The sequence below is a fragment of the Archocentrus centrarchus genome, unplaced genomic scaffold, assembly GCF_007364275.1.
Source record: "Archocentrus centrarchus isolate MPI-CPG fArcCen1 unplaced genomic scaffold, fArcCen1 scaffold_26_ctg1, whole genome shotgun sequence".
Classification (NCBI taxonomy): Eukaryota; Metazoa; Chordata; class Actinopteri; order Cichliformes; family Cichlidae; genus Archocentrus; species Archocentrus centrarchus.
The window spans coordinates 3004935-3032853 of record NW_022060256.1 but is presented as its reverse complement, the minus strand read 5'-3'; the positions used below and the strand labels follow the sequence as shown (position 1 = coordinate 3032853).

The 27919-nt window shown below is 44.1% G+C and overlaps 1 protein-coding gene across 1 annotated transcript; it reads right to left on the bottom strand.

Moving 5' to 3' along the window:
• Nucleotides 1-40: 40 nt before the first annotated feature.
• Nucleotides 41-27444, bottom strand: rasgef1ba (RasGEF domain family, member 1Ba). The gene is made up of 14 exons (XM_030723428.1): nt 27173-27444; nt 19821-20003; nt 19504-19626; nt 19229-19366; nt 14558-14773; nt 14269-14343; nt 13263-13358; nt 12539-12641; nt 10236-10315; nt 8550-8645; nt 5042-5137; nt 4504-4627; nt 3681-3753; nt 41-1417 (listed from the first exon to the last, which is right to left on the bottom strand). Exons 2-14 carry the CDS (start codon nt 19995-19997, stop codon nt 1393-1395), a joined length of 1422 nt encoding a protein of 473 aa, XP_030579288.1. The 5' UTR covers nt 19998-20003; nt 27173-27444; the 3' UTR covers nt 41-1392.
• Between the last annotated feature and the right edge of the window lie 475 nt (nt 27445-27919).

Genomic DNA, 27919 nt, shown 5'->3' with positions numbered 1-27919 from the left:
CACCCCCGAAACAAGAAAAAAAAGCCACAAAAATCACTGATAATTTTGAGCCTTTTATTAACTTCTCTTTTAAACACAACTAATTCATTTATAAACTTTCCTCTATTCCATTGTAACAATCCAAATACAAACGATGAACACAGGGAGAGGAAAGAGGAACATGTCCACAATAAACCACAACAGCACTGTGCGCTGAGGGAGAAGCAGTCAAGGCAAAGCAGACATCAGTCAAAATTATTTAACTTCATACTCTGAGCTAGTACCTTGTAAAATAAATGTCTCATACAAACTTATGTAAAAACAATAAAGTCAATATTAAAGACAGGACTACTTATGTTATGTACCTAGTACAAAATTAAATAACAATAAAATAAGTAAGTATTGGCATGAGGCGATAACAAGTTTATAAATAAAACATATAGAGGAAATGTACTTTATGAAAAATAAAAACAAAAAGGATAATTTAACCAGAAATCCTCAGTTCACATTAATCAGCCACCAGGGGGCAGCACACACTAACCTTCTACACGAGCAGGTGGAGCAGGAACAAAAGGAAAGCATGAATGGGTCCAACATGATAACACACAGAACAGGGAACAACAACACTTTAGCGCACTGCTGCAGGCCTCTGTACGCTCCAAAGGAAAAATTCAAAGCATCAAACAGTGAAGCTTACTGATGCTGTAATTCCTTTGACGCATACTGGAACCTTAATTGTGTCAAGATAAATGACAAATTAAATGTTACTTCCTGCTTCAGAAAATCTCAACTTTACACAACACAAACAAGAAAAATGACTTTCCTCTTTTCTCAAATGCAGCTTTTTCCCCCTCACACATCATAACAGAAGTTTCAGAAACATGTAGTGAACAACCCAATAAAATAATATAGCTTAATGACAGACAGTGTTGCAGGTTAAGGTTTGGCTTCTCCATGCAGAGAATGCTGGCGTGTGGAACCAGAGTAGCGTTTCTGTTGCGTTAGCCAACCAGCAGCTAACTTTGTAGCTTTAGTGGGAGAAAAATAAACTGGGCGGGGAAACAACACCCCCAACTTTAACACTCACGGGTTCATCAGGGTGCACTGCTTCCAACAAGAAAAAGCACCTCTTTTTTTTCCATAACCTGTGAGGGTTTGTATTGTTTCTTTAAAAAACAAAGACTATAAAGTCATACAAAGAGATGAAAAACAGCTGTCCTGAAGTGTACAGCACAAAGAGCAAGAGGGTCAGGAAAAGCAGAGCTGGGGCGGGACACAAACTGTCCTCGCCAGCTAAAGCACAGATTGTCGTTTCCCTTCCAACACAGGGATACTTCGCTTGGATGACAGCGACGCTGACGGGTGCAAAGACTCGCTCGTTGGGTTTGTGGTCATTCTGGTTTCTTCAGAGGTTCAGACCCTGCTCAGCAGGGTGGATCTGTGGGGCAAAGAAGCACAGAGCAGTTAGGATCTGCAGGCTTTCATCACAGCTACTCACAGTGACCTTAAATGATTGCACGTGTTGTTAAAATGGCCAAAGAACTGCAGAACTGCATTTCCTTTATGGTCCAAATTGTTTGGTAATATTATGTTGGTAATTAGTGAGGTTTAGATGATGTAATTCATTCTTAACATTAAGGAAAAAAAATCCTGACATAGCTGATGAACACTTGTTTACATCGTTTCCATTTTCATTTTGGATCCTTGATCGCTGCTCCATAAAAACACGTTAAAGTTGCTCGAGATTTGTCAGATTTTTGCAGTGCACTAACTGCAAAATATCTTTTTTAATATGACAGATTTCAGGAAATCTGCTGGAATTTTACAGCCCTGAAGTCCAGCAGAGCAGCAGCCACAGTTTGTCATTAGTGGATTTCCAGGCGTGATATGTGTGAATGTGGAGGGCGACAGTGGGCGCTGGGCGCGGCAGCACCTTCTGCTGACGCGGCTCGGCTGCAATAAAGTGGCAGATCGTGTCGCAGTGGAGGCGAAGCTCAGGGGACAAACAGAGGGTTGGCAGGCGATCAGGAAACGTGACCACACACACACACACACGCACGCACGCACACACACACACACACACACACACACACACACACACACACACACACACACACACACACACACACACACACACACACACACACACCTCTAAGTGGATTGGGCTTAACCAAACACTCATAAGATCCAAAAACCTACTCTCACCTTTGTCCCCTGCTAGAATATCTGATTCATACGTCTGTCTGCATGTGGGTGGCTGCGATCTGAAGCAGCTTTGAATCATGTGGTCATTGTTCATAAATACTTGGTGTATTTTTACATGTCGTGTCTCAGTTTTGCATTTGTATTTAAAGACATCTGTGTAAGAACAGGCTGGAGCAGCTGCACTGACCCTCTTTCTTTGGACACTAGAGAGCAGAAACGACTCTAATGCCAGTGTTGCTGCCTGTGTGCACGTCTGCCTGCAAGGCTCAAACACATGCATCTTAAAGTTGCTCCAAGGCAGCGAAGTGATGCTTATTTACAAATAACTGGAATCAACTTGGAGCGCCGTCTGAGTCTTTTGAGTTCTGACCACCTCCAGCTACTCCGGCTTGTTAGCTGCTAGATTTGTTTTAGCTTTTTAATTCAATTACTACTTTAAATCAATCTGTAGCTGTGACTTTGTCTCAGGTCAGTGATGTCAGCTACTGCAAGCCACCCTAACTGCTACTTTTACTTTTGATCTTCCAAAATAATCATTAAGGCTGCATGTGCCACTTTTTAAATTGAATTTCCTTTTGTATTCTAACCCTGCCACCTTAATTAACTGTATTTACATATTAGTGTAACTGGGGCTCTTCCTCAGTCATTTTATTTTTAAGTTTAAAAAACAAATAATGCTTTAAAAAAAATAACAGCTCTAATCAGCTGGAAAGATTTCTGTTATAATTCATTAAAAGCTCAAGTCATGCATTCATCTGTTAAAAGAATGAGGATTAAATTATTCTTAGTGAGTGCTGTAGCATTAATGTGCATCCAGACAAAGGGTAGACTTGTTGTATGCACAGTGAGATTTTTGAGAGCAGCACTTTAATAGTTTAATAACCTAAAACCTAAAGTGTTCACAGCCATATAAATACGACCTGAAGTTAAACGTCACACTTTCTCACATCTGACTCAGTTTGTGTCCATTTAACTTCAGTGTGACGCTGAAGCGAGAGGAAATATCCCTCAGTCAGCTCACTGAGGCTCAGAGCCACCTGAACAAAGACAGGATTCTCTCATCCATCTTCACACACACACACACACACACACACACACACACACACACACACACACACACACACACACACACACACACACACACACACACACACACACACACACACACACAGCTGTGTGTGTGGGCCATTATTGTGCACATAAGATGTAACTGTGTGAAAATGATGTTATTTACACACGTGTGCACACACATAGGTGTGGCCCTGAAGAATGAGGACAGCCTCTGTGTGTGTGTTTAATGCATTTATTGAACAGCGTGAGGGGTCAGCTTCACAGTGTGACCTACATCCCTCTGGGTCCGCCTGGTCAGCAGGGAGACCAGGCGGAGGATGCAGGGTGACAGCCGTGATTGAAAGACTTGAAGCCCCTGAGGGTGAGTGTGTGTGTGTGTGTGTGTGGGCGGGGCGGGGCGGGGGGGGGGGGGGGGTGTCACACACCTCAGAGACTTCCATCTGTCCTTCTCCATGTTGTTCTCAGGACCTTCGCTCTCGTATGATGCCAGATACAGCGCTGCAATGAGAAAAAAAAAAAAAATGGAGGAAATTATTCAAACATGTGACGTTAGTTTATCTGCTCAGTCCTCAGCCTACTGCCTATTACAGAAAACGCTTCCATAAACGCCGTTTTTGATACGAGAAAAAGGTGCTCACAGCCGATTGGACAGCTCAGCTCAGCATTTCAGAGTCAGGAGGATTTTGCAGCGCTCCCCGTCTGCCTCTGATAACACCGCGATAAGAGCTCGAGTCAGTGACACGAGACTTTGATGCGGATTAAAGGAAACTGTTGGTGCTGCTGGAGCACGAGAGGTGATAACGAGGTGTGTGTGTGGATTTGAGGATTAGTCAGAAGACAAAGTCAGTCTGTTGCCTCTGTTATATTCTTATTAAGGACACAGAGGACACGGTTTCATTTCACACCAGTGCTTTATCATTACTGATTTTCCTTATTAGGGATTTGAAGGTTTGCTTTCTTTATCTTTACTCTAAGTCTTAGCATAATTAAGGGTGTTTTCTGTGCTGATGTAAATGTACTTGCTGTCCGATTATGTCCATATTTACAGCCTTGGTATGAACGGCACGTCCTGCTGTTTTGTAAACAAAGATTTTATAAACCCACAACTTTTCATTTGTATAGTTAAACAAAGTGCCAAGCTGAGCCTTGATTCCAGGTTAATGGCTGTAGCTTCAGATTTAATATAAATACATTAGCTGACCATTTCCTTAAATTCCTTCATTAATCAATGAATTATGATGAACTCACCGTCTTCGGTGAACACCGGCGCGGTCAGCAGGTACTGCAGGATCTTGCGATCCTTTTCAAAAGGACACTCCACTTTCTTCCAGGTCATGAACTCACTCACTTGTTTGGCGAGTTCCCAGAATTTCTGAAACCGTAATAACGGGTTAATTAGTCAGAAGACATTTTTTATGCACTGAATGGTAGCAGCACACTGTCTCTGAATGAGCTGTATGAGCCTGAAAGGCTCCACCACACTGTGGTACTGTGTTAACGTGTTCAAATATACTGTAATCATTTCATAACAGGACAGAAAACTGGTTCAGCAGTTTCTCAGGATCGAATTGATCCTTAAAATAGATCTGACTCAGTGTAACTGTGACCCCACGAGTGGAAACCGTTTGTGGTCATCATGGAAACACAGCTGATATTTACTTCTCCATTCTCCAGCAATCTTTAGGGAAGTGGTAGTAACCAGCTCAACATGTGTTTCCATGTGGAGTAAACAGTGTGATGATGCTGTCTGACATTCATGTGAGGAGACTCTTCAAACTCAGTTTACCTCAAAGTTGATGTGCCCATTCTGCAGCCTGCTGGCACAGCCCTCGTTCAGGAAGTACAAGTCCTTTATGAGCAGACTGAAGAAGGGGATGACAATCTGCAAGACAACAGAAAGAAGGGATTTCATTTTGCTGAGCAGATCTAAGGGGGATTTCCTTATGACTCACAGGTGTGTGTGTGCTCTTTTCTAAACAGCGATTCAAAAAGGATTACACTTCTCAAAGAGAACCTCCGCTTGGCAGGACGCACTCCGTTCAAGTCAAACTCACAGGTTTAAAAATGTGTAAAAACACAACCTGAAGCTAGAAAAAAAAAAAAAGATGAATTCCTCTGACTGAAAATGGGGAAGCGATTCTGAGGTAAAGAGGTCAGTTTTCCAGAGAAGAAGAATTCCCTTTAAAAGTCCCTTAAATAATTCATAGCCACACTTTACCAGATTTAGGTCACTGCACATCTGTGCCCAAACATACATGCTGATTAGGAGGAACGTGAAACACCAGAGTCCATTCAAATAATAGTAAATTTTAAGCAAACAGAGGAATAAACTAGCTGGATGGCACTTATCTTATATGACTCAAACAAATGTTTTATACTGAGGGCTCCTGCAAACTGGCACACTGACCTATAATAACCTCTGACTGTCCCCACCCAACATTAAACATTCATGATGCTGGAGCTTTCACACACTGAGCTCTTCTTCAAACCTAAAGTGCATTTTCTGTTATTTATCGCACTTGTACAAACCGCCCACACCCTTTGTTTTAGCTCTTCCCACAGGACTGACTGTTAACCAAGCCAGTGGATCCATCTCAGGGTTTTTTCTTTAAAAGCTGCTCTTGGCCCGCTCGCAAACTACACCCGTTTGTGTCTCCACAACACGCTTCGACACAAAGTGGGTGCAGCTGATGTGCATTTAATGAGGCCTCAGTGAAGTCACAAAGTCTGAACATCACGTGCAGTGAGAGGTATGCGGGGTGTTTACGAGAGCCTGCTCGTGTGCCTGATCTGAGGACTGTTGTCATAAATACTGCAGACACACACACACACACACACACACACACACACACACACACACACACACACACACACACACACACACACACACACACACACACACACAGAGCTGAAAGGAAGTCATTTTCACAGCTGGACATGAGGGTGTTCAGGGCCTGGAGCCAGAAGGAGGCTGTACCTTTTTGGCAAAATTAAATCTACCTGAAGCTGCTGAAATCTATAATATCTATGTTATAGATTTGGATGGTTGTTATCAAAATGTTGAAAAGAAACCACTGTTAAGTTGAAACCACTGACAAATTAAGAGAAAAACAATAAACTTGTAACACTCCAGTCTGCTGCTGAGAACTGTGGGTCCAGGCATTCATGTGGATCTCACTCTGATTATAGCATGTTGTACACATGGACAGCTGGATGCCTGAAGGCCCAGTAGTCATTCTGGTTATACTTCCATAAAGTCTGCTGCCTGGGGCGCATGCAAAGTTGCTGCATTGTAACAAACTCTTTGCAGATACAGACGTCCGCGTCGACCCTCGTGCATCTCCCAGACCTGAGACCGGGCTCAGAAAGTCGAAGCTTGACGTGCACCAGCTTCCTAAGCATCCTTGCAGACTTTGCCACTACAGCGAGGTGATGTGTACCCTCACCCACGCAAGATTTTATTCTGGGGTGAAATATCCCTGTATGTTTTGTCCCTGTCTGATTAAAATGTGTCTTTGAAGAAGCGTATCTTTTGCAACAGTCTCTGCTTTCTTTCTTTCTTGAAAAATCTCACAACAGTTGCTACACAACCAAACACGAGGTCTGTTTTACATCAGCTGTTTGGCATTTTGTTAAAATGTTATTTCAAGCAAATGAGCCAACATAGCAACAAGGGTTGGATCATTAAATCCTTTCTGTCCTCACTGCAAAGAACAAAACTTCCAGCAAAACTGGGCTGAAACGCAGCGTACTGCTGATCCTCGGACAGGCTGAAGCCCTGTGGGTGCCTGACAGAGATCATAAACACCCCCCTCCCTAAAAGGAGAGGTCACAAGTAAGAACATACCAGACTTCTTGGGAACTTTCCATTTCATGACCCTGACCTCTTGTACCGGACTGTTTGCATATCTTTGCTCCAAAAAAAAAAAAAAAAAAAAAAAACACACACACACACACACACACACACACACACACGCACACACACACACACACACACACACACACACACACACACACACACAAAACAAAGCTCAGCACACATGTTGACAGTACAGTTTGTCTCCATTAAATAAAAACACCTTTTTTTAAATGTGATGATGGGAGGAGAGGCTGACCACTAACGTCTGGCAGCCCACGAGCTTCGAGGCGGATCACATTCGGTCAGGGCGGGTAGAAGCAGCAGGGAACACTATGTGATCTGGCAGGAGGCCATGTTTTCTTTGCATCCCAAAGCATGTTTGATGAGGAAGAACCTCAGACCCTCCTCATATTTTGACCCTCATAACTTGACCTCTATGTCCCCTCTGCACCACACTGTTATGCAACCCCCGCCCCTATCCAGTCCTCCCCAGGGGCTGCTGATGCTGTAAATATCACGGGAACACACTGTGCAGATACAAGATACAGCAGATTGGTTCTCTGCTCCTCCCCAACAACTTCCTTCCACGTCACAGTACATGAGAATAAAGTCTGAGATAATGCCTTCGCTTTTTACATAACTGCAGTCAAGCTAAATATGTCGCTGCTGTGACACACACACCACAACACTTTCTTCAGGGAATCCAGCACACTTATTCTGAAACTGAAAGGTCACCACAGCTGTCCAGCGGTTTATAGTAAGACACCAAGCCACCTCTGACTGTTAGTTTCAGCCAAAGGTATGAAATGTAAACCAAAGTCTGGAGTCCACGTGTCCAGATGTGGAAACTTTAGGGGTTCACATAAATGCTATAAAATCAGCAGCCTTTCCTTATAGATGCCAAGTGTTAAGATGCCCAACTCAGCATCATTAAAAACATATTTACATCCTGGTATTAAAAAAAAAAAAAAAAAAGGTGAATGGTGAATTTTTCGATAACAAAAATATTTGGATTTTGTTCAGGCCTTAAAGGAACTGTTAGATGTGCTATGAAAGACGCTGCATCATCTCTGATAAAGGAAGTCATGAACTGGACTTCTGTCCCATGTTTGTTCTGTTGGTGTATTTTACCAGGCTGTCACTAATTAGCAGGTACCAGTGGGTGACATCACTGCAGTTATGTACATCTTTACAGTTTATTAGTCAGCACAAAAAAAGTTACATAAATAGACTTCAGTTTTTCACAGAATTTTGAATCCTATTCAACAAACTGCTTTAAATATCAGCACCCATGTTTAATTTGCACTATTTCTGCCCAGGTTCAGGTGGGAGCTGAACTGCAGGTGAACCAACTGAAAAGTTATTATATTTAAATATTCAGAAGAGACCGTCGTCTATAAACAGAGTACCAAATGTGGGAACATGAAGGCCTCACCTTCTCTCTGCTGCTGTTGGCGGTGATCGATCTCTGTGTAGCTCCTCTCAGTGCTGTTCTGTAGTTATAGAAATTGCTGGAAGGATCCATCTGGTGCTGTGAGAGAGAAACAGACTCAGACTGAGCACAAAGCTCCAAAAAGCAGGTGATTACATACGTTTACTTCAATGGAAGTACGAGTTCTACGGCTCAGATAATACTGAGAATCTTTACTATCAAATATTTGCTGAGGTTCGCCATGATGACTTTATGCATCCTGTCTACAAACTGTAACAATGGCCAACAACAATTTATTTACTCAACCCTCTAACACCAGGCGATTGCCACATTCACCTGTTACCTGCCCATATCACCGCTGAGACATCAGATCAAACGTACTTTGAATGACCATCATTAGGCGACCGTTTGTCCTATCAGGAAAAAACGGTTTCTGAAAGCTGAGAAATTGCACTTCACACCCAACATAGGATTATTACAGTAATTGTTCTCGAACAGCGGGTCATTGACGACAGGTTCGGTATTTTAACCTCAAGTGTCAAAGATTGAGTCACATGAGGAAAAATCCAGAAACAGAGGATGTCTGTAAAGGAGAACTGGTTCTCAAACATTTTACCTGCTAAAATAAAGGTTTTAAAAAAAATAAAATGTCATTTAGACCATGACGCTGAACAAACTAAGGAGCAAATTAACTCCACGCAAAGTTCAGGATTGACCTAAAAAAACAAAAAAAAAAAACCTCAGAGGGACAAAAGATAAAAGGAAAGCATCAAGAAGGGTGCGACTGACAAAGGGAACAAGAGGAGAGGAAAGACGTGGATGATCTCCAGTGAGACGTGAAGAAAACCTAAAGAACTTGAGTCTTTGAAACCCTTTCAGGTCTTGCAGAGCGTCCCTGCCTCACTCGTTAGATCTCCTATTTCAAAAGGAGCGACTGATGGGCCGTTGGGCTCACTGAACATTTTCCTGCAGTACGCTGGGTTCTCTCAGATACCTCAGGGAGGAAGACGGGGTTGTGTGATTTGCACACCCAGTTACACCTTAACATCTTGGGCTTCCTGGCTGCTGGACTCCGTTTCCCTCCACCTGCCTTCATCCTCATGGACTCATTAGATATCGTAGTTTGGTGCCATTTTATACCTTCTTTCTCCACCTTTCCCCTCCCTTTTCTTCCAGAACATGCAAAGAACAATCATAGGCACTTTTTCCTTTTTTGTGTTGCATCTGTTCTTTTCTGCCTCTATAAAAATGATTTCACAGGTTTCAGTAAAAGGCTTCAAAGTGTTTCCACCATGTTATTGGGCTGCTGTAATGCACAAATTTCCCCGTCGTGGGATCATTAAAGTTTTATCTTATCTTATGTTACATGTTCAGTTATGAAGCTCTTATAATGAGAGTTGCTGTTTCTCTGGATTTATGATGGATCTGTTAGTCATGGACAGCAAACCTCCATTCTCCCACTCGGATCCATGTTTACAGAAGCTTTCAGCCTGACCCTGTTTTTCTGTGTTACCAACAAATCACTGACAGCAGTCGCTCCCCCGCAAACCCACAACTAGATTAGTCACAAGTGTTTAACACAACAAAGCCACAGCACTGCCACTGCGTGGAAAAGCAAACTTAGAGTTGAATTATTAACGCCGATGATATAAAACTTATTTTTTGATCATCTCTCTTATCCAAACTCACCTCTAGGATGTCAAACTTGGCTGTTTTGACTTTACTCCAGGTCTTCTTGAGCCGTGACACCGGACTCATGTTCATCCCAGCTGCAACAAACACACACCAAAACAACGCATGAGAGAGAGAGAGAGAGAGGAGAGAGGAGAGAGAGAGAGAGAGAGAGAGAGAGAGAGAGAGATCACACGTCCATGCAAACACAATCACATTAACACATGACATTTCCCCATTCAGCCAGACAGACGCACATCCCCCTCCGCCCTTCCTCCCCTAGCAGTAACCCCCTCTACTTCGCCTTCTCTTTCTTTATGTGGTTTCTCCTGATGCAGCAGGGCCTTAAGAACAATAGCATTAACTCACGCCTCGTTTCCCCTCCCAGCGCTCTGCTTCCCATATGGTAATCCTCAGTGTCTGCCTGGTGCAGGTTCAGGCAGCGAGGGGTCACCGTCAGAGCAGAACACCACCACAAAACAACCCCGAAGAACTCCACAGACAGAAATGTAAGTCTCAAAACCGCGAAGCCTCGTGTTCTCCCTGAACTCACTTCAATTCCCAGCAGACGGTTTGGCTTTTACACGACACCGAGCGCTTCAGGGCCGAAGCGAACGAGCCACATGATAGTGTGTCAGAACGCGTCCTTCCTGGGAAACAGCTCCATCCACTCACAAAAAGACCAGTGTGAATAAGGACAGGTGTTAGCTGTGGTAGAAGTCCCACTGGGACGACACCCCCCCCCAAGAGATGATTATTATTATCCTGTTAATGTCTCCTTTTCAGCACAGGCACCATGTCACCAATCGAAAGAAGAGACACTGACAGGGTGGTTTTTTTAATTGAATGGTCTCTTAGCTCTAAGGCACAGACCCTGACATGTAGGAGTTTAGATAATAATCAGCTTTGAGATCTTTGTCCACATTAGGTTCTTTTTATGTTCTGAAACTTTTTGGATCCAGCTTGGACAGGAAGGAAATCCAAATCCAAATATTTCGGCACCTGGAAAATAAATGTATCTGCACGGTGAGATACAGCTAATGGAAATGATCTTTTTGTGGGGTAATAACCCTTTAAAAGCATCACAAATACAGTGTCCCTGGAGATGAGGCTGGTATAGAACAATCTGCCTGTGGCACTCTACCTCACTCTCTCAGGGGAGGACAGAGGACAGCTGGCACTCCAATATCCTCTCCTCCCTTTCTCTCCCGTTCCCTCCTCCCTTGTGTGCTCACACTCTCGGTCAGTGCTGACCATCTGCCTGGTTTGTGCCCTCTTCCAGTCCTGATCCTCCCGCTTTGCCGTGGATGCAAAGATTTCTGCCTCAGGCCTGCGAGGATGACCAGATACACTCTCCTTTAAATCCTTTGGGATCCAGAGAGTTGTCTAAACTCCCAGCCTCGGTGTTTATTTCTTCTAATCGTGAATACACCTGATAGTTTTATTATGCTTTGGAAACCTGGCTCTCTTGCAAATGACACACTGAGTCTCAATGGGACAAAGGTTAAAAAAAAAAAAAAAAAATTTAAACTAATCTTTTTATAGGACACGTTCACGCCTGGAGCTGCTTAGTACAACCACAGTGTGCTGGACAATGGGCAAAGAATGGGCAAAGCAGGAGAAATCATACAGAAAAGGAAGAAATATCCATTTGTGTAATGGCAGTAACCTCAAAAGACCAGGATACAAAGTGCTTATAGTTCAGGGTTTGTACAGCGTGAGAATTGGAAACACCATCACTGATACGCCTCAATAATTCACATCCTTTTTCCTGCACTTTTACACCTTTTGGAGCAATTTAAAAGTGCTCAGGGAAAAGAGGCAGACACCAGGAGAGAGAATAGGTTCATAAATGTATGATGCATGGACTTTGCAGTGACTAGAAGAGTGTGAGACTCTGTAAATACAAGCAGAAAGCCACGGGAAAAACTCCACTGCAGCTGCTGCCAAGTTTCACTCATATTATTAGACTGAAGAAAATTACATAAGGTGGAAATGAACTGAGACAATGTCAGGAGAGGTTACTGCCACGGGGTGTGATTACACTGCAGCATGAAGAAACAAACTCCAATTTATAGCACTAATCAAATTTATGATGATGCCCACAAGAAAACATGCCCTGCACAGGGGCCTGCAAGCAAGTGCAGAATGCAAGTCTGAATGAGGAAACTGAGATTTAAAGAATAAAATAAAATCCAGTGAAAATCATTTCTCAGCTGTAGAGGATCATCTGTTGGGAACAATTGCTACAAGTTTTGTGCAGCAATGAAACAAAACTATAAAACCTGTCATCTCAGAAACAAAGAACAACTCCGACTCACATATGATGGCCATGAGGGAGTTAAAGTTGCCGATGTTGAAGCATTCCCGTGCCACATCGATGAAAAACTCGATGACTCGAGCTCTGTGCTTCTTCTTCCCGGGCTGTTAGCAAAATGAGAACATTAAAAACTGCATTAGGCTTCAGCTTCATTTCCAACACACACATTTACTAAACAGTGAAGTGCTTTTTACTGAAAAGGGTGTAATCATTGTCAGGGCCAATGGCTGGCAAAGTGTTATTTACAAACTGATAACATTTACTTGTGCGATTCGGGATCGCAGACTGGAGTTTGTTTTTTTCTCTGCTAAGCAAACAATGGTGATCATAAACTCATCAGGAACATTTGTTATTGAAGCCATAAATCAGGTAAGCAGTAGGCTAATTTTCTCAGATTCTAAACTATCGGACTTCTAGAAACAGGAGTCGCCCCCTGCTGGCCACTGAAAAGAATGCAGGATTAAGGCACTTCATCAGCTGAACTTCTGTGGCATGAAAGTTACGTCCATCTTTCACATACAGCCTATGCTTTAGCTCCATTTTAATGTGGGATGCAAGAACTTTGTGTAAACATGACTAAATTTTGACAGTTTCTTTGGGAACTCATCAGGAGTATTTTATACACTAAATCATTTTAAAAAATAACAGCAATTTAGCACTAATGAAAATAACAGTGACTGTGGACCACTGAAGGTCCACCTTCATTAGCTGTGTTTGTTACGTACCATACAGATCTCTGTAGCCACCAGATAACTGAGTCTGTTGAACCATTCGACATATGCTTCCAGGTTGCTGGCCTTTTTGTGGTCACTGAAGCAATTCTGCAGCCAAAAAAAAAAAAAAAAAAAAAAAACACACTTTCAGTTAGCCCTGAATTTATTTACAAAGCCAAAAATAAATTAATTAATTCCCTCCAATCAATGCATGGCTGAGCAAAAACACCCCCAGATCTTTACTAAGTGGACCTGTGCAGCCAATCATGCTCAGCTTCCCTCTGCTTTTAGTCCATAAGCACAATAGTGGCCAATGTTATTCACATTACACTTGCTGGGTTCTTTGTGTGGATTCCTCTTGATCTAATTCCACACATTCCTCTAGCATTACGCCACTCGCCCCCATGCAGAGTTCCCGCCGCTGGACACGTCGCTTTTCATGCAGACAGACAGAGTTACCCGTGTTTTCAAGTGGCTCGTTGGGGGTACGAGGCAAGCTAGCCTGAGGCACAAAGGCAGCCTTAACCCCCATCACCCTGGCTTCCAAAAAACTGGCCTGTTGCCTAGCAGCCAATACGAGAAAAGAGACCACACTACCCTGAACCACACACACACACACACACACACACACACACACCTTACCAATGCAAACCCTCTGCAGTAGTGGTTGCTAGGAGATGGGGTGCATGCATGCCCGTCTAATCCAGACACCGGGATGATTTGAGGAAATTGTCGGCGAGGTGTGATTGAGTGTGTGAGGGGAGCGGATATGTGGTCTGCTGCTAAAGTCTGGAAATAACCTGCTGTCACTCTGACCCGTGAGGTGGGCCGTTACTCTGCTGTGTAAACTTAACATCCGTCTGAAGAGAAACTCAGCCATCTCACTTATAACTCACACCAGACGGAGACAAATCAGGTCTGCACACCGGATTTCAGCCAGAAAACATAAATAAATGTTGCATAGCTACTGTGTATGTTTTCTTATCTGCGGAGGTATTCTGAGGCATGCAGACGTTACCTTATCGTTGTCCAGAGGGCCCTTTTGGACGAAGGCCTGGACGAATTCTTCAGGTCCGATGTAACTCAGTCTTTCCTGAAAAAGGAATTTAAAAAAAAAGGAAAAGATTCATGACAGAGAGACTCCACAGGCAGTTTGCATCACACCAGGACCTTAAAAGGTTCAGTCCCCAGATGGTTTCCCCTCCTCGATAAAAGTTAGTTTAGGATTATCTTCTAAACCCTAAAACCTCTGAAGACCTGTCCAAATAAATGAGATTTAAACTGATTTTAAGAACTGCTACTCTTACCAGTTCTATGTGCGTGAGCTGTTGGGCGACAGTAAAGGGGTCGTTGCAGATAGACAGCAGGTCTCTCTGTATAGCTGCCTGGGGCTTTGCCTTCAGAACAGTGAGCCGCTCGGCCGCAGTGGCATTGATTTTGACCAGAGCCTCCTCATACTGGCTGAGCACCGTCAACCTCCTGATGAGGCCCTGGCTCATCTGGCTGACCGCCTTCCTGTAAACCTGATGGATGGAGACCAGGGGAAGGGGATTGAGGGCAGAAAGGAGGAAATCTGTTAGCTGAATCCCCGTTTTAGGTTAGTAGGGAATCTGTTAGGAACCTCCCCTTGACTAACATCTTCAGAAAGGGTATTGGTAAAAACTACATCATGTCAAGGTTGGTTTCACGTGGAAAATTCTCTTTGGATTATTCAGGAATACCAGCTTAATCTCAGCCCTTAACCATGTGCTTTAACTTGGTTTGCTAGGGCTGTGCAGGTGACAAAAGATGCAGGTTCACAGCCCAGAGGAGCCCTCAAAATGTAAACTACAGAAAAAAAAAAAACTTTTTCATGCAAAAATAGCGTCGCTCACAATGTTACACAAAACTCTTCCTGCCAGGTTTATCCATAATTCTCCTCAGAGGAACAGGGCAGACGACTCTAACTAGCAGAGAGGTCATCATGTTCTGAGATTTTCCCCTGACTCAAACAGACCACTATTATATAATAGTTCCCTCTGACCCACTTTAGCACAGAAGTTGTATAATACTGTCTGTCGAGGGAAGGAGAACATGTGTATTTGATTTTGTGTATGTTGAGAAAGTGGGAGGATCCAGCTTCATGCTCACGGCATCTTTCCACACCACCACTATGGTTCTCTGGAAACAGCCGAGACAGGACCGTTTCCTGAAATTCACTTCCCAGGGTGCAACTAATGCATCTGTCTGTGGGTGATGTGTCTGTGATAGGTGCAATGACACATGAAAAGACACATTCACGTGTCAGCTGTGGCTCTGTGGACGCTGCAGTTTTTGGCGAGGAGTGAAAAATGAAACTGCAGAGAAAAATCAGGTTTTTATGTTCAGCAGAATCACAATCAGAGATAAAAACAAGGAAAGATGACCCACACCAACAGAGTTTTAACTTCTTATAAAATTCATTGACAGTTTCATCTGTGAAGCAAAGAAAAGACCATAAGATCATGGCAACACGGCACATAGGGCTGGGAGATATATCGACTTTTTCACCTGGACCCCCAAGAGTACCTGGCTGCAGGCAGTCACATGACCTTAACAGCAGAAGTGGGTCTTTTTCGCGAGTTCGTGATGCAGCCAGTGGGTACGTAGACGCTGCGTTGAGCGGGTGGGCCCGCTGCTGTGATACGTCAGCGTGTCTATGGATTTACTGAGCTGGCTGAAATCCTGCTGACTGATGGATGGACGTTAGTTCATTCAGTCTGTTCACATGTTTGTTATCTCACACAGGAGGAAGCAGTTTGGTGAAGTCTCCTTCACTGCAGACTGGCTTTTTAAAGAATCAGTCAGCTGTTTGCTGTTTTTGCTCTGGATCTGTTCTGTTTACATTTTAATAGCACAGCTGTGAGTCTTTTGTTATGGAGGAAAAAAGCATTAATTTATTTGAGGAGCATTATTATTTAAATATGCCAATAGTTGATTTTTGAGCAATTTCTCATGTACATCTACAGCTGAATGTTAATAAAAGTGTCTCTGTGACATTTGGGACATGTAGCTTTGACTCAGAGATGCCTTTTTGTTTATACCTTTGGGAAGAAAAAAAGATTGAGATATTTATGTCGTATATCGCCATTCAGCTAAAAAATATTAAGATATTGTTTTTGGTCTGTATCGCCCAGCCCTAACGGCACATCAAGAACTGTACTGTAAAGTTTCAATATACAAACTGTAAAATGCCAATATCACATTTGAGAACCTTAAAATCTGACTTTTCTGTGTTTGTTCCCATTTTTAGACATTCAAATTCTGGATACTTTTTAAAAAAAGGATTTGTCTAAACACGAAAAAAAAAAAAAAATCATTAGATTTACTAGTTGCAGCCTTACATTCAGCTCTCACTCAGACACTGTAATAAACCCGGCTGATAAACACTGTATTAACTCTGCTAATGCTCGACCACGCTCAGCGAGACAAGCCACCAGTGAAAATCCACTTCAAAGTGATCCATCTGCCGTAGCTCCTGTCCCCACCACACACAGAGGACAGGCCGGGGTCGGGTAAATATAGTCTCAGATCTCAGAGACAACAGCGTGCCTCACATTTCTGAGCAGAGGGAGCTGCATTTGCTCACCCCAACTTCTGGCATCACGAATGAGGGAGCCTAGCGGGGGCACGCGAGTCCCCTCGCCATCAACACTGGCAGCAGTCCTGAGGTGGCAGACGACTGCTCAGTGCAAGCTGACACTACTGAGCGCATGGTTGGTTTATGCCATCATATCACTAGAGGTCCTGTTATTCTTGGCTGACTAGTGTCATTTCCCGTGGAGCACCACCTGACCCGACTGTTTTTAGCTGTTCATCCAACCAGAACTAATAAGCACATAGTAAACGGTGTACTGGGCAGGATTATTTTAATCTGCAAACATGCCCATGGTGCCAAGTCACGATGTGGCAGAATTCACATTCAGCATTAATGTGTGAATCCTGTCGGGATTTTTACTCAGTAAATCGAGTCTTACAGGAGGGAGAAGTTCTCAGTCTTTGCTGTTCTAACCTGACAGCCTTTCAAAGCCAGTGTTTAAAGGCGTGCTTGTATTTTTTAGTGCCTGCTGTGTGATTTAAGATTGCACACAGAGTAAAACTCACTCTCAGGAGAAGCTGGATAGTTTAACATGGTTCCCTTTGGGTCCTTTTGGTACAACACACAGATTAGGGAGGAAAATCAGAGTAACACAATATAACACTATCACAATATACAATGCAATAATCAGTACGGCTGCTACAATATCAGGGATATCACACTACCAACTTTACAACAAGGCCAAGTGCCACAGACAGTCACTAAATAAAAAAAAAAACCCTGTGTGCAGGCAGGTACACCTGCCTCCCATCTGAATATTCAGTTTCTCCAGGTAAGTCAGGCACCTGTAGTGTATGGATGATGTGAGGACTATAAACCTACCATAAAAACTCAAACTGCAAAATAAAAATGGCATATTTTTAAGAACAGAACTCTGTGCCAGTAAATGAGTTCAGATCAAGATCACAGTTCTTTTTTTCCTCAGCTGCAGCTTCCCTATATATCCCACCACGTCCATAATGACAGTCCTACTGCAGAGATCAAGGTCCTGGAATGTTCTGAGTGTGGTCTGGACATAAATCTGAGCAGATGTTCAGGACATCTATTCTGAACACGTCCCCGAGCGCTGCGGCTGCCTCTAAAGAATCAGCATCCAGCTCTGAACTTCAGACCTGCTTTTTACCCCCCCCCCCGACACACACACACACACACACACACACACTCTCTCTCTCTCTCACACCCCTGCCAGAGAAGCACTTCCCATCATTTAAACTGCTGGACTTCCTGGAAATGTCCTGTGGTGTTCACACTACCAAGAAGAAGGTCTCATCCTTTAGTATCACAGGGTAGCATCTACGGACACATGAATAAACAATTGCTCAGCTTTATTTGTTTGTGGCAACGTGTGCACCCGAGGCATCGCAGCTTCCCTGAGAACGAGCCATTCAGAGGACTGTTGTTGGTCATGCTTTGCACATCATGAGCACACATGCTTTCATGACATCTCAGTTCATCTTCAGGGCATTTGAATATTCTTGTTCTTTCCTAGTAGTCATGATAGCATGACTAACCCTGACATTCCCAGTGAGGTCTGAGGACATGCAGGCAGGTACTGGAAAAGCAGGGGAGCTCCTGAACAGATTATTTAAAAACAGACTAAAAATAGATTTATATGGAAAAGAAACTGAAAGTAAAGTGCGCATTATTTCACAATCCACCAACAGGGTCCAGTGGTTTCCCTTTATTGAGTTCAAACCTGCCTGTCAGCAGAGATTACGTCTCATTTTGGCCTTAACTGAAAGGTGAATGTAACAAACAGAAAAATAAAAGGTACAGCAAAGGTTTACAGGGCTGTTTTTAACCTTTAAACCTGCATTTTGTCTCCTGAAGTACTTTAGCTTATGCTAGCACTTCCTTTCACTGCATGCATAGCATGAGTCACCGCTTGTCAAAACAACTTTTCTGTATCTAAATGTGTGAAGTCGGAGGGTCAGCATGCACCCCAATGATATCAGAGGGTACAGGACAAACAGTGCAGCGAGGCTGAAGGCGCACTAAGCCGGTGACATTCAGCTCTGCTGCAGTGGAACAATCCAAATGCTGCCTAAGAAGGAGCACTCCAGGGATGACAAAAACCCACCTAGCCCATGAACAATGGGGCTTTTCTCTCAGCCAATCCTGGCTCAAAAGTGCTTTGTTGCCAGAGATACCCCCTCTGCCTCCCTCTGCTGCTATCTGCAAAAATCTGCCTGCGCCTGTAGCTTTGCTGCACGTGCAGTCCAAACAGCACTGCACTGATGGTGAGAACACCTGAACTGAACACATTATCTAATCAACAGGTCTTTTGCTGCTTGAATAATCTAGAACACCCCTTTTGCTGCACTTCATGGTGAGTGGAAATGAAGAAAGGACACAGACTAACCTCGTCTCCACTGGCGAGCCGGTGGGTCAGCTCTTTGAGGCTACGCATCATCCTCTCATCCCTAAAGTCATATGGAAAGGTTTCTGTCCACTCTGTCAGCAGCTGGAGGATTTTGGGAGCGATCTTCCTGACTCTCATCTGAAAATGCAGGTGGAATACGCACTTCGTAAGCCAGGCAGAATATCCTACTTTGGTAAGATTTTTGTTGGAAGACAATATTTTTCTGACTTTTAATGCCATTGAGGGGATTTTATTTTAACCCCCACTAAGCATACCTTATCAGGCTGGGGATCGCCAAGCCGCTGCTGCTCCATGCACAGGTGGCACACTCTGGACATCAGTTCATAAGGATGGATGAAGAGGCGAGAACTGAGCAGGAAGGTGAAGATGTATGTCCTCTGTAGAGACAAAAACATATTTGGTATATAAGAAAAATCATGATTATGATTTTATTCTTGAAGTTTAAAATAAAAAATCGAATGAAACCAAACTCACTGGGGTAATGACACCTTAGCAACAAAATATATATGTAGACACCAAGTAGAGGAAACACCAAAAAACAGGCAGAAAAAGAAAAAAGTGCAACACTCACGTCTGGATAATAGTCCACAGTTGGGACCAAGTGATGAATGAGGGCCTCCAGGGAACCAGACACCAGGTTGTTGTCATTATAATAAAGGCCGGGGTAGCCCTCCTCCTTGGGCTGGTACAGGTTCTTGTTGTAGCTGCCGGTGTTCAGCTGCCCGGTGAACGGTGGTGTCTGAGGCATTCTGTCCTGTGAAAACAAAGGACGAACACAGGAAGGGTCAGATGGTGCTTTCAGATATCTAACCACGAATGCTGATGCAGGTCGGCCACACGGATCCAAAATAGCTCCCAGACACAAACACAGACAGCAAAAGGTTTGTTTGGGAAATGGTTTGGACGCAGTCAACACCCGTTTCCTCCTCTGGACTTTTTAAGGTTTCTGGTTTGTGGTTGGAGTTTATTTGAATGTACAAATGGACGACTGAAAAAGAGCCACTGAAAAACAAGACGGAGGCTGGACACGAGGATGACGGGGTCTTATGAGTCATGTGGATCACAAGGAAACAGGAATACACAGTTTGTTTTAATTTGATCCACTTATTTATTTTTTACGACACATTTCTTAGCCCAGTTTTTCTTTATGACCACAACATAACGACAAAGGTAACGAGCATCACCTCCAGTCCGGTACGCACCAATTATTAAAACAAACAAAGCTTTTATATGAGATTAAGACTTTTTGGCACGTAAGTAATTCAAAAGGTCTTCTGACTGAAGTGCTCAGTGGGTGTGTTAAAGGGAGCTGTGTGTATTCAACACAAATAAAACTAAAGAGCTCCTGAGTCCAAACTGAGAATGCTGAGACTTTTTGTCCATGTTGTATGATCACACTGTCTGCTAACTTCTGACCCGGCCATGTGAATATACGTGACTAAAAGCAAGAAGGAGAATGTGTGTTTGTGCCAAAGAGGGTAGAGCAGATCCTGGTGCAGGGTGGAGCGTGATACAGCCAGAGGTTAGGCATCAAATCTACTTTTCATGGCTGAGGGAGAAACTGGATTCATATCAACTTATTCCCATAAAGACTGGGCTCTATTATACTTGGCATTACTCATTTCTTCTGCTTTGACATTTTACATCCAAAGCTTCACTTTTCTTGCATGAAAGAGAAGCACGTTAAGCACTGTTGGCTGTCAGAAGTGAAACTCGGGTATTTCTCCTATTACCGTATTTTCCGGAGTATAAGTCGCACTTTTTTTCATAGTTTGGCTGGGGGTGCGACCTATACTCCGGAGCGACGTATATGTGACATTTATAACACATGAACCAAAATACTCCAGCCACTTGACATCTCCGTGAACTGCAGCTTTAAGGCAGTCTTGCGTAACCTGTGGGCGCAGTGGATGATGGATGGAGAGCACAGCTTAACGGCAACTGGGAGAATGCGCCACCCAACTTTCCTGGAAGTCATTGGATGGATCAAGAAAACATGGGCTTCAGTGACAAACCATCCTGTTGGGATTCAGAAAGGCTGGAATAATTGGAACTGCAGCTGACGACGAGTCTGACTAACGCGACACAGAAGAGGAAGCGGCGCTTCGTCTACGGAGTGTACGGAATTGTTTAGAAGTGACACCGAGGATGAAGAATTCAATGGATTGATGGTTTGGTTAACTTGTTAGCATGTTCTTTATGCTATGGTTATCTGAATAACTTAATGTTACGTTAACATACCGAACACGTGTTCGTTGTGCGTCATGTAGCTGAATGTGTTACGTTAGCATAACGTAGGCGTAACCGTGTTCGTCCTGTTCTTTAATCCATTATTATTTTAAATTGCCGTTCAAGATGGAATTTCTGCTCTGGGTCTCGGATTCTATCAACCCCCCCCCCCCCCCCCCCCCCCCCCCCCCCAAAAAAGTGCGACTTATAGTCCAGTGCGACCTATATATGTTTTTTTCTTCTTTATTATGCCTTTTTTGGCTGGTGCGACCTATACTCCGGAGCGACGTATAGTCCGAAAAATACGGTAGTTAATATGAGCTAAGTCCAAGTACTAAAGGAGGCAAATTTTGCTGTTTGCTTACAGAATAATTCTTTTATTTGACACCTCATGATTGCTTCATCACACCTGCAGAACACCTGGAGAATTTAGTTAGACTTTGGCTCAGAGGTCAGTGCTCCACAGGAAACACTCCTGCAGTCTGCAGGTGAATGCAGACATGTCTGCCTCTGACATGTCAGAGGGAGAGATGGGAAATTTTGCAGCAAAAAGGTGCAGTCCTGATTTAGACCTCAAATAGCCCTTTAAAGACCTGAGGATGATTTTAAAGCCCTCATTCTTAGGTTTAAAATTCCAGGCAGATCTCAGAGAACAAAACCCTCTTTTGCCAGTCTACCACCTCCTGACCTCTGAACCTGGCTCCATCCCATGCCAGGCAGACTTACTGCTGAGGAAACACAAAGAGCCTTTTCATACTGGTTTGTATGTGTGTGTGTGTGTGTGTGTGGGGGGGGGGGGGGGGGGGGTCAGTGCAAGGTCCAACAATCCCGCCTCCATATACCGTCGCACCCCCACCGCCTTGACAGTATGCTGCCCCGTGGCTACCTGCCAAGCCAGGAAGCCTTCAAGGCTGACGCATTGAAGAGCTGCTCGGGAAGGACATGAAGATGCCAGGAGGCATAAACTGCAGCTGCTCACACACGGGCACAGATCGCTCAAATACATTTAAGGTTTCATTGTCCTGTGGGGGCAACTTCATTTGCCACAACAAAGGGGAAATGATGGCGGGTAAACATCAGCTGATCAAACTAAAGGGTGAATTAAGAGAGGAAAAAATCATCACAAGACACAGTTGTGTTTGTCCAGACAGATACCAGAACATCCTATTTATTCACGAGCACTCACAGCTTCACATGAAGCTCCCACCCACGCCGAATCTCCCCCTTTCACACATACGCCCCTCCATAATGCACGCGTGCACACACAACCACGGCCATTATTCAGCCAGACAACCGCGGCCATTTCCATAAGAATGGTGCGTGTGTGGAGTCAGGGCACAGCGGCCCGAGCATCTGCTGCACCATGTGGCTTCCCCACAAGAGAGGGAGATCACGAGTGTGATGGCGGGAGAAAGGAGGGATATCCTCGGCCAGTTTTGGGCTCTTCAAATACTCCACTGAGGCTTTTACTGAACTCTTTCCCAAGCAGCAATACAGCACAGGCATATTCAGCAGCATCAGAGCAGAGTCACACATGTTGACTGTCCACAAAGCAGCCACGAATGCACCACTGGGGTTAATCTGAAGGGTGCATCAACAGCAGCAGGTGATCCAGTGCTGAGAACACGACTCTTTCACTTTTCCCAGCTGGGATCTGAACAGCACACTCCCTGATCTCACGTCTCCTAACCACTGAGGTTAGAGACGTCTGCTGCACAGGAAAAAAAAAAAACATCAACTGCACATGTATGTATTTTTTAAATTATTAAGGTGAAGAATTAATCAGCATCCACTCCAATCAAATCCACATTTGACTCCAACAGTTGTAGGAAGCCACCAACTGCTCTACAGGCTAAAATCGAGGTTCTCTTTCTGGGAGTATGATTGATTGAAATTCATTTAAAGCTCTGTTTTTAGCATACAGTGCAATTATTGGGTTTATAGTGTGATAAAATATTGCAACAGGACTTTTCCATCACTTGCCCTCTCTGATGTCTCTGACTACGATTTGGATTAATCTCATGCTGCCAGGACAGGTGGGGCTCTTTGAAGATAAAGGCTGTCTCTAATACAAAGAGAACACCATGGATAGAGGGCACCATGAGATCAGATGCTGTACCGAGTCCTTTTCCTTAATCTCTCGGTCTCGTATCAGAGCAGGATTTACGCCTAACAGCAAATACAGGTCAGTTCTGAGTGTTTGAAATCTTATTTGGGGATATTTTTCTATTTTACAGTGTGGAGATTTTGCCTGTCCTGTTTTTTAAAGACGTGTAGCCCAGAATTTTAGGAGCATTACAACTACATTTTTACCTGCAGAGATTCAAGAGGCTCCCCATCAGCTGTGATATATCCATGCAGGAAAATAATACTTTGCTCTTTTGTTTTTGTGCTTTATGAAGCAAAACAACCCCATCACTAAATGTACAACAGCTGCAGCCCTCACCAGAATCCTAAAAAAAGCACAAGATGTTTACAGGCTATGACAGCTAATGCACAGATTTACATTTCTTCCAGGTGCAGTAATAGGAGTGGTGGTGGTAGCAGCAAGCTGGGGGGAACCACATGTCGAGTCTTCAGGCTTCGACAAAAACAAACTCTTAGCACGCTGCTGTTGGTTCAGTCTGGCCACCGGCCGGGCGGCAGCTGAAGGTAAACTAACAAAATGCCACAGCTCGCCTCCCCAGTTTACAGAGGAGCTGGGGGTGTTTAGGCTGGATGGGTGGTTTTAATTACAGCCTGGCTGGTTGGTGGTGTGCACAGCCATCTGCCTCGATGTGTAAAAGAAGTCCAAAAGTGGATTTAAAAACTGACTCCTGGTTGTTTCTAATCATAAAGATGGTTGAAGAATGATCACACCCACAAACCTTAAGCTGTGATAACCTTTGTTTCTTTAAACAAATCATGATCTTTTTTCTTATTGGTTCCAGACTACAGATTATCACATGACTGAGTTTCTAAGATGACTGGCTCGCTATAGAGCAGACTGCCTTGTGATCTTCTGATGTGATGATACATGATGAAGAAACGACTCAAACTCAAGGACTTTGATATAATAAAGGTGCAGAAATAACTGAAGTTAAAGCAGGAGTTGAGGAGAGGTTTCAGTTTCAGGCCACGATTCAGTGAAAGGTCAAAGAAATGGACATTTTTCTCCTTCCTTTTTCCAGGTGAAAGGTCAGCACTTCCCCAGGAAAATGTCACATCAGGAGCAAAATTCCAGCATGTATGTGAGATTACCTTCAGGCCGCAGAGCCATCAATGCCACAGGCATGCAGGTAACGCACGGGTGGGGCCACTCTGCAGAGGGAGGGCGATGCGGTCTGCTCTCTCAAACTACAGGTTATCAAAGAACCAGCGGGGGCTCTTCCCACCCTACCCGTGCTGTTAATGACTGCCTGTGATGAGAGTCCATCTTCATTTCTATAGTTCTTAAGCTGAACACAAGGAAACAGACATGTTTAGGCACCCCAATGTGCTTTTCCTGAGAAAGTTCTCAGGAGTCCACAGGTCACGCAGTAAAACAGTGAGATCGACCGTTCCCCTTAAATGTGTAACAGCAATGAGGCAGAAAAAAATGAAACACTGAAGAGAAAAATCGGTTTTCTGGAAGGAGAAAAACAGCACTGAGTACAACAGCGTGACAGTAAAGGGAACGCGATGCAGACACTTTCAGGCAGTAAATCAACAGCCCCCCCCCCTGTGTAAACACTGAAAGGCACAGGAATCTCACTCATCCATGGCTGGAGGAAATGAGGGTGAGAGATAGCTGCAGAGTGGCCGGGAGACTGAAGTGGAATAGTGGAAGTCGTCCCATTTAAAGCCAGCGTGTGGTCGGCAGGACTTCAAACTGAAGTACGTCAGGAATGTTTGAGTGCTGGAATCACAAAGTGGGGCCACAACAAAACCAAATACTGCTCTGATGTGGACGCATTATCACAGACAGGAGGGGGGCCGGGGTTCGCACAAACTCCGGGTGATTTCACGGTATTGTTCTGAACTTGTCGATTTAACCTCTGGCTGAGATCTGATTTATTTGCCGTGGCATTTTTTGCTCTTGGGGGTTAGCCGACATATACCCATTATCAGTGCGATTAACATGTAATAGCAGCCATTAAAAAGAACCCCTCCACCCATCCTGCAGCAGTACATCAGCATAAGACATGCAGCCACTAACAGCTATGTCACCTTTCTGGAGTTATTCCGCACCAATGATGAGTGCTGTGATACCAACTGCTTTGACTGAGGGGGGAAATGTTTACACCTGTTGAACTGAGTGGGAAAAATCACAGGTTGCATGTAGGCCTCTGACACCTGGCATCATCAGTCCTCAACAGCACCGTGGATCCCTGCAGACACCAACACTTGCTGCACAGAGAGAACCCCCTACAGCAGACGCAACACCTTTGCCGCTAAGCTTTACAAACAGATTTGAAACATCAGCATCAGCTTGAAGGCAGGACTGTCTCTTCTTAAAGAAAGAGCAAACACTGAGTTCTGTGTACTGGTTTGGTCTGGAAGTAAAGTCAGAAGATGCCAGCATTGCTTGGTTTGAACATCAGGTTCCATGATCAGGACCTGCTTCACGTTCAAACATGGTTCAAACAGTAGCTTCATGTTTTTGACTGAAGCCCCCAAAGTGCTCAGTCTTTACACCCATGACAGCCAAGCAGCTGTATCTGCAGCCAAGAAGATTATGATTAAGAAAAACTGCATTATTTACTTTGGTCAAAATTTAGCCCCAAATATTTGACTTTTGAAACTGATAAGTTAGCGATGACCGCAGTTATCAACACGTGTTTCCGCTGCAAAAAGATCTGCTGGGGCTGTATGATTACATTTCCCTTTGATCACCACTTGTGTGAAATACAGCACTCCTGATTTGATTTTAGGAAAACTCCCAATTCCTCCCAGTGCCCGTTTGCCTGCATTTCCTTCACAAATCCCATCACAACCACAGGGACGCCAGAGTACAGTAGCAAACGTGTAATCCGCAGCAACAATAACTCATTCAAGGGCTTCCAGGATGCACCCTCACATTTTCAGACGGCCGGCGTCCTGCCAAATAACCGATAAACGGATTTACCTTGTCAGCACATTAAGGAAAACACAACGCATGCTCCTAATACAAAGCAGTGGCACGAAAACCCAAGCAGAACAGGCCAGGGTTACCCAGGAGAGATGCGGGATTAACTTCACTGATCCCTCACTGTCTCGCAAGGGAGGAGAGTCAGGGAGGGAGGAATCCTCTTAGCCAGAAGGTAGTGGGGGTTAAAAATAGTCCGCATTTGACACCGATTGCAGAACTCCAATTTTTTGGGGCAGGTCTTCGGGTCAATTAGGAAAAATTATAAGCCAGAAATAGCTACTCAGTGAGCCAGTTTGGGTATTACTGCCCACGGTTGCTTTTGATAGTGGGATAAAGTTAATATAGGCGCGCTAACATTCTAGGAAAGGTGCACTAGAAACACAATAAATTTAAAGTGCAATCGCAGTATTCAGAGACTATCAAGGAACAGAGTCACAGAGCATCAGTTCATTTAGAAACGCTTGACCGCAGCATGATTGGAAATAAAGTGCGCTCTTTGCACCACCTGCGCGTATTTCGGACACTGGCTCTCCAAAATAACATTCAGCAACATAAACAGACTAATCAAACACGGAGCAGTCCTACAATAAATCAGCACAACTCACCTCAACGAGCAGTGATCCAGGAGCAAAGTCTCTCCAATCTTTCCTCTAAATACGCGAAAACAACCTCTGAACAGCCCAGACTTTCTCCTTTCACAGGCGCGCAAAGCGGGGCGGTCAATCCTAGCAGTCCCTCCCGGCTCCGCGCACTCACAGCACCATAATTCAGACCAAACAAGCGTATTCCCGGCTCCACAGCAGCAACAGAAGCGAGTCCGTTTCCAGAACGAGTCGCCTGAATGAACGAGTGTCAGCGAGTGTCCTCCTCTGCAGCCTTCACTTGTGTGTGAGCTCCGGAGCCGCGGGCTGCCTCAAGACCTCACAGTGAGGGAGAGGCAGCAGCCAATCAGAGAAGAGAAGCCCCCCCCATCGCTCGTTTTCAATTTCATTTCCCTTTCTCATTTTAGTTTTGCAGTATTTACAGAAATTCCCGATGAAGCCATGCCCTTTCAAAGGAAAACCAAAATAAAAGATTGTGTTTTTAATAACTGAAACATAACGAAACAAACGTTTGTTTAATAACCTGTCCCGTCAGCTTTTACAGCCAGAATCATGATCTGAAAGCACCGGTGTGCCAGACACATTTTCCCAGATGAGCTCTATAAACGCTCTGTACGCTCCTCTTGTTAGTGTTTTTCTTTTATTTATTGATTAATTTCTATTTTTATTCACATGTGCAATACAGCCATACCAGAGCTGACAGGTAGGGGAAAATACAGCGAGACAGAAAAGGGGAGAAAATAGGAGAAA